Below are 7287 nucleotides of genomic sequence, written 5' to 3'. Positions count from 1 at the left end.
GTGTTCTGACGGGGGCCGTCTGTCCGAACCCATGTCTGTTCGCGCCTTCCACCCTCAGCTCTGGGGCCTTTTCCGTCTCAGCTAAGTACTTCCACGCTGGAGCTGTGCTTTTGCAGTGTGAAGTATGACAGCAAAACTCATATGAAATTTTTTCTTTTTTCACTCTCAGTTTTCACCAAATTTGCCAAAAGATTTTGTTTTCTTTCACCTGTAGTTTTCTGTGTCCTTAAAGTTTCTTTCTCGCTGTTTCCTCTTTATTTTGTGTTCTTGGATCTAGCCTTGTCTGAAAGGAAGTATCCGTAGTCCTTGGTGAGGGAAGCTCTGCTTTGGACAAACATGTTTTACCTGGGAATAATTCACGATTGTCTAGTATGTGTCATAGGGCTGTAACTCGGTACAGCTGTGTGTAAGATGATGATGCTACAGTATATTAGGATTGGTCCAGTGCTCAGTCTCATGCCATGTAACACAGAAAAAATCTACAATAAAGATTTGAAGACATTAGGCCCATTAGAAGAGATTAGGAAGAAATTGCAAGGGTAGTTGCAATGTAGTAGTTTCAAAGAGTAAGGAAACATGTTGTAATGTTTGTAGTGAAATGAGGAGGTTTTAGAATGGCAGCTCTAGAATGAAATAGATAAATCGGTTCTTTTTCTTGACAATTTCACAGGTAGAAGATTTGGTGAGTGGGGCTTGTCAGTTGAAGTCCTAATGCTGCTTTGCTGGTTCTTTGAGGCAGTATTTTCAAAGCTTTCTTTCTGATCTATCATTAAATTTCCCAGAAAAAATCTTCTGCTCTTAGGTAAAGTTCTTGCTGCCTTAGTTCTGGGAGCCCAGTGTGGGAGGAGCTTGAGGGTTTCAGGGTAAGCGTTCTCCCAACGCTGTGTGTACAGTAGCTGACGTTTGCCCTCAGCTGTTGCCGGTGCCTTCCAGACCAGAGGCCTCTCCAGCACATAAACCCCGGCTTAGTAGTAGAGTGAAGGGACAGGGACAGTTGCCCAAAATAGTGAGGGAAGTGATTTGGCTGTGTTGCTTCTTATGTGAACTTTAAACCAGTCCTCTTTACTGAAGTTTTCTCAATGCATTTTCTCTGTCACTTGCTGAGACCCCCACTGCTATTGACTCCTAGGCATTTTGGTGGTTTTCAGGTATACAGTTGGAAGCTTCGCAGTTTTCTCAAGCTTATTTAGGATTTAGCTTTTTCCCAGTTTGATAAATCCTTTCCTGTTATTCCATTTACTTCATTTCTAGCTTTCTGTGTTTCTATGCTATTGTGTTTTGTCCCCTTCTCTATATTTTTGTGTTTGGTGACTTAAAAAAAAAAATCTGTATACTATTGATATTTTAGCAAAAGGACTTAAAATCAAGTAAATGTTTACTTTGCTATGATCATTAAAGTTATGCTTAAGAGATTTTGTACTGTGCCATTTTTGGTATGTTAAGACTGTACTAAATTATGCCTTTTTGGATTGAGCTCATGGCTCACAACTGTCATGGCTGGAGCTCAGGAGTTAGAGATTGCTGAGGCCTTCACTACCAAAAATTAAAAAAACAGCTGGGCATGAGGGTGCATGCCGTAGTCTGAATCCATGGGAGGCTGAGACAGGAGGATTGCTTGAGCCTAGGAGTTTGAGGTTGCAGTGAGTTATGATGATGTCACTGCACTCCAGCATGAGTGACAGAACAAGACATTGTCTCTAAAACAAAAAACAAATTATGCCTTTTTGTTTACTATTTAATAAAGGTAAGGACTACGTGATAATTTTCCAAAGTAATAGGTTACATTGGTTAGTGTATGGTTAACTACCATAACAAAAAGAGTGAAAAACACCGGCTCAAACAAGAAAGATACTGGTGTCACATGATAGTTCAGAAGTGGGTGGATAGTTTATGATGTAGGCAGATTTGCTGCATTTGGCCATTCAAGACCCACATTCCTTACATCGTATCAGTCTGCCATTCCCTAAAAGTGTTTTTGTTTATGTGGTCGAAGTCATCACCACGTGGTGTAGCTTACAGGACAGGGAAAGAAGCTGTGGAGGCAGAGCACCTTCCTTCGTAAAGGACATGACCTGAAAAGGGGAACATCTTGGGGGCTGTAATTTAGTCATAGGGCACACTTAAATCCAAGAAGCCTAGGAAATGTACTCCATGGCCGAGGAGCCATGTAACTGGCTAAAGCTCCAAGAAGGAGACATTTCACATTCTGGGCTGGACGATGTGATTTTATGTCTGATTTGCCTCAAAGCATCTCTCCCAAACAGAATTAGTTGTTCAGCTAGATTTCAATTCTCAGTTATTTTTTTGAGGTCTTTATTCAGGTTTTTATGCTTATGTTAAGAACTACTGTAAAAAGTTAATTTAATGTTTAAATTAGAAAGTTTAGTCTGCTATTGGCTTTTTGTTAAAGTTTGTTTTGATTCTATAGATTCTTATTTTAACAAATTTTTACTGATCTATTTGGACCTATAAAATAGATGAATAGGTGAAAACTATGAAAAGTTTTTCATGAAACAAGATTGATTTCCATTTCTACTTAGTAAAAATCAAGCCTTAGTAAGTATATGAAAGTCACACCACTGTCCAGCATTTGCAAAGGCAATTGTATTCAATTTTGGCTTTCCCAGTGTAAATTAGAATTACAGCTTTTCGTTCAAATAGAAATCTTTTCTTCACCATAGGTGATCTTGCTCATGTGACAATAGTCATTAAAGCTAAGCTAGATTAGAGAAGGCTGATATCATGAAGCAGGTGTAATTATGATGGGATCCTGCTAAGAAGGAAAGGGGCCTGTCCGTGCACAGCAGCAAGGCTGTGTTCTCAGGGAGTTTGGCAAGCTCTATGCAGCAGCCGGAGTGCTTGCTACCTTTAGGAGAAGTTTATCATTTATATATTTCTAAAGTAACATGGTAATTTATAATACCTGCCAGAATTTTAATATATAATGTTACCTATTATTTTAGCGGGACATTTGGCATGATGTTTGTTCAAGAAGATTTTGTTTTTGCATTTCTCATGTACCAAGAAAACCTGGTTTAAAAGTCATCTGCTGTGAGAACCCTGTGCCCTGTGTCTTAAGCACAGTTGTGTAAGGAAAGTTTCTTAGAGAACAGAAAATCATGTTCTTCTTTGCCCAGACACAAGCTTTCCTAATTTATCTTTTTCATCTTAATTTAGGCCACAGTGTCTTGTTATGACAGGTGCTCCAAACTCACGTCCAGCTTTACTTCATCTGGTTCACGATTTCACAAAAAATGTTGGTTTGATGATCTGTGGCCATGTACATATGGTAAGTATCAATTTTGTTTTCTGTATTGAAATATTTTATTAAAAATATTTTTGCCTCTAAATGGTCTCAGTAGTATTTTTAAAAAGATTTTGACTTTTGAACTCTCATTGTTTTCTTACTCATTGTGAGTAGATTTTAGAAAATTATATTGTCCTTATAGAGTAGTTTGGCCAAGAAAAATATCTCCTTAATAACTAAGGACTCAAATGAAATTCTTATGTTTTTTTCTTATTAATGTATTTCATAAAGTCCTAAGAACACTTGGGAACATTTACTTACCAGACTAAAATAGGGATTGGAGGAGATAGGCAAATCATGGTAAATATCTCACATGGGAAGTAACATCTCTGGTGTGTAAGAAGAGCAGAGTATATGCTGAACTTCCGAGTTCAAACACTTTTAATTGCCCATTTATTTTTGTTTTAACCGGGAATAAGAAAATTGTTTAAAATAGAGGCAAACTTTTATCTAAAAGTAGTCTTTGGCTTTTGACATGAAGGCTGCTGAGAACAGACTGGATGATGGCTTAACTGTTCTGCATAAGAAGTTGTAGTATTTATTTTTCAGATTAGCTTCCCTCCCAGGCTCATGTTTCGGTTCTGGAAATGTGTCCTATATGCCCTATCCCCAGCCTCTGCTAAAATTGTTCTTCTACTTGTATAGTGCCGAAGTCAAGACCATGCTTATGTGTGTGTGCGTTACATGTGTGTAGGATGTTGGAAGGATGCATTGAGACACAAACCCCTCTTGGTACCTATGGAGTTTTCCAGTTTATCTCTAGACTGATCAGTTCAAATCAAGGCACACGACATTACACCAGGGGCAATTTCCCTACAAAGAAAGATAAATTATATTTTTTATTTAATTCTTCATGTTTATGGTATGTACTCTGAAACATAAGAGGACAGATAATTAAGTTCTTGAACTCATCCTAGAAAAGTGCTGCATCCCTACCTCACACTGACTATCATTACGGTCACCTTCAGGGTACTCCCCTGGGGAAGCTATGTGCCAGCCCTGGCACCCAGTCCACCCTTCAAACCACTTTTGAGACTCTATTCTGGAATGGCCACCAGAACTGTCATCATACAAGGTATGACAGTTAAGTTCACCAACCTAACCTAGAAAAAGTGCTATTATATACTTCATTGCTGGATATTACTGTGGTTGCCAGGGCCGCAGCAAGTACTTCAAAGGTGACTGTAGTGATATTCAGTAATGAGGTATAAGCACTTTTTCTAGGATGGGTTTGAGAACTTAATTGTTTGACTTTCATAGATTTTTGCTTTATGCATTTGTGCATAACACATTTTACATGTTACTTGCAAGGATCAAAATAGAATTTCAAGTTATCAGAGCTCTATTCTTCTGTTACTTAATCTTTTAACAGAAGTATGAAAAAGAAAATGTTTTAATATTATATAGCTTACTTTGATTTTCAGTGATACTCTTAAGTTACTGGGAATTAATAAGTCAGGTATTTGGGAGAAACAAAATACAAAGTAGGAAAGTTTCCATCCATAGAAAAATTTTGCTAATTTAGACTATGTTGCTCTTTTCCATTTTTAATAATTTTACACTTCTTTCATTTACTTATAGGATTGAAACTTATAATTTATGTCTAAGTCCACATTTCTTCCTATTCTTTCCCCCTTCCTACTGATGGCTTGTGCTTTAGCTATTTTAATTCATCAATACTACTATTTTGTAATCTTAAGTATCAGACAAACTTAACTACATGAAAACAAATGATATTGTTATACTTTTCTACTCCCACATTTAGACACCCCACATTCAAGTCACTGTCACAGGACGGACTGTAATAAATGTGAAATAGATTACCTTTCAAATAAAGATACTAATATTTTTATTTAAAGGGCCCTCGAAGACAAGCAATGAAAGAGATGTCCATTGACCAAACCAAATATCAGAGATGGCTTATTAAAAACAAAATGAAGGCATTTTATGCTGCAGTCCATGCAGATGACTTGAGAGAAGGTGCTCAGTATTTGATGCAGGTAAGTTTGTTATGCCATTCAAATGCCTGTGTTTTAGTTTTGGATAAGTTATTTATTTATTCATTTATTTACATATTTTGAGACAGAGTCTCAACTTGTTACCTTTGATAGAGTGCTGTGGCGTTGCATCATAGCTCACAGCAACCTCAAACTCCTAGGCTCAAGTGATTCCCTTGCCTCAGCCTCCCGAGCAGCTGGGACTACAGGCGCCCACCTGGCTACTTTTAGAGACAGGGTCTCGCTCTGACTCAGGCTGGTTTTGAAACCTGGGAGCTTAGGCAATCCACCTGCCTCGGCCTGCAAGTGCAGGGATTATAGGTGTGAGCCACCGTGATTGCAGGACATAAAGCTTTATCATAAAGCTATTGTACGTAAGCCATTGTGATACTGAAGTAGTGATAGGCAGTTAGATGAATGTGATGAAACAGAAGAGCAGAATGTAGAGGAAATTTAACATGACAGAAATGGCATTGATGGGATGGGCTGGAACAATTGATTATCCACATGAAAAGTAATAAAATAGATTAATACAAAGACCATACAAAATTCATTTCCAGGGAGGTTGAAAGCTCGGTTAAAAAGGCAAATTTTTAAATTTTGTAGCAGAAAATATAACATAATTTCTTGACTGTGAGCTAGAGAAGAATGAGAAACATAAAAAGGAATCCACAAACCAAGGGAAGATAATAGTCCTGACAGACAAACAGCAAAAGAATATAAAAAACAGCAAAAGAATATAAAAAAAATAAGTAAAAGGGAAAAAACAATGCAAGATTTGAACAGAGAGGACAGCTGAGTGACAGAAATAAAAATAAAACCACAGTGCTCTTTATACCCATTAGACTGACCAGAAATTATGTCTGCCGATACAAAGTGGTAGAAATGGTGTAGACCAGTGGGGAACCTTTGACTTGCTGTGGTGATGTGGATTGGACAACAACTCTGGCAATGTCTGCCAGAGTTGGAGTGAATATTCTAGGACATTCTACCTGAGGTGTATACTTGAGAGAAACTTCTGTATGTGTGAAGAAGGCTGTGTGAAACCTCTTAACATTGTCATTTGTAATAGTGAAAAGTATTGAGTAACTTCAGTGACTGTCAGTCACAGAACTAAAAATTGTACAGTCACACAGAATTCTTCTACACAGTGGTGAAAAGCAGCTAATCACGTCAGCAAGGTAAATCTCAAAAAGCATTGTTAAGGGTAAATAGCAAGTTAAAAGAAGTGTACGGACAGTGTGAAGATACTATAAAATTTTAAAGACAAGTTTGAGAACACTGCCCTTAAGGGTTTCTGTAGTATAATTTCTTAATTTTTGGTCAGTCTAATGGGCATACTCACGTAACTCTTTGTCAGGAGTTAGAATTGATTATCCTAATTACTCTTCATCCACTCACCCCAGTGGGTCGTGACAACTTTTCATCAGTGTGGGTTAGAACAGTATCTTTTTGTGATTGCCCCATAAACGTGGCAAATGCAACCACTGCATGAAGATGAGTAGGAGATTGACTTTCTAGCAGAGGTGTCTAAGGAACTGTCCTTACAAGGAAATGCCAGTTGCCTCTCTGGAACTACTAATGGAAATTTTAGTATCAGTTGTCTCTGAGAGTACCTCTTTCCTTTCTGCCATTTGGAAACCTTGTACATAAAGTGACAAGGCCTCTGTGTCTTTTAGTTGTTTATAATCATTATCAAAAGAGTTTTTTTGGATATTGATTGGTTTCTGTAGTGACTTTTATACAGCTCTAGAGATGCTATTTATAAATGGTATTGCTGTTTGTTTTATTACTCTGACTTTTAATTTCTCTGTCCCCTCATTACCGTAGTTGGTAATTATGATAAGTATTTCTTATCGCTAAAACAGCACGTGAGTATGCGGCCTCCACAACAGAACTTTTTTTTTTTTTTTTTTTTAGGTTTGGTAGTCACTGATTTTCTTTTTTGGTTGTGCTTTAAAATTTTTTTTTTTTTTTTTTTTT

At 37.4% G+C, this 7287-nt stretch overlaps 1 protein-coding gene across 1 annotated transcript in view; it reads left to right on the top strand.

The window, feature by feature from the left end:
- The window catches only part of SLC12A2 (solute carrier family 12 member 2), a 90728-nt gene that overhangs the window by 59929 nt on the left and 23512 nt on the right, over positions 1-7287 (top strand). Inside the window, exons 16-17 of the mRNA XM_023514764.1 lie at positions 3178-3289; positions 5167-5307. Coding sequence (XP_023370532.1) covers positions 3178-3289; positions 5167-5307 — 253 coding nt within the window. The remainder of the gene's footprint in view (positions 1-3177; positions 3290-5166; positions 5308-7287) is intronic.

This window comes from Otolemur garnettii, unplaced genomic scaffold (assembly GCF_000181295.1).
Source record: "Otolemur garnettii isolate 467f Iridium unplaced genomic scaffold, OtoGar3 scaffold00003, whole genome shotgun sequence".
Taxonomy (NCBI): Eukaryota; Metazoa; Chordata; class Mammalia; order Primates; family Galagidae; genus Otolemur; species Otolemur garnettii.
The sequence above is the reverse complement of the archived record's forward strand: the minus strand, read 5'-3'. Positions and strand labels throughout refer to the sequence as shown.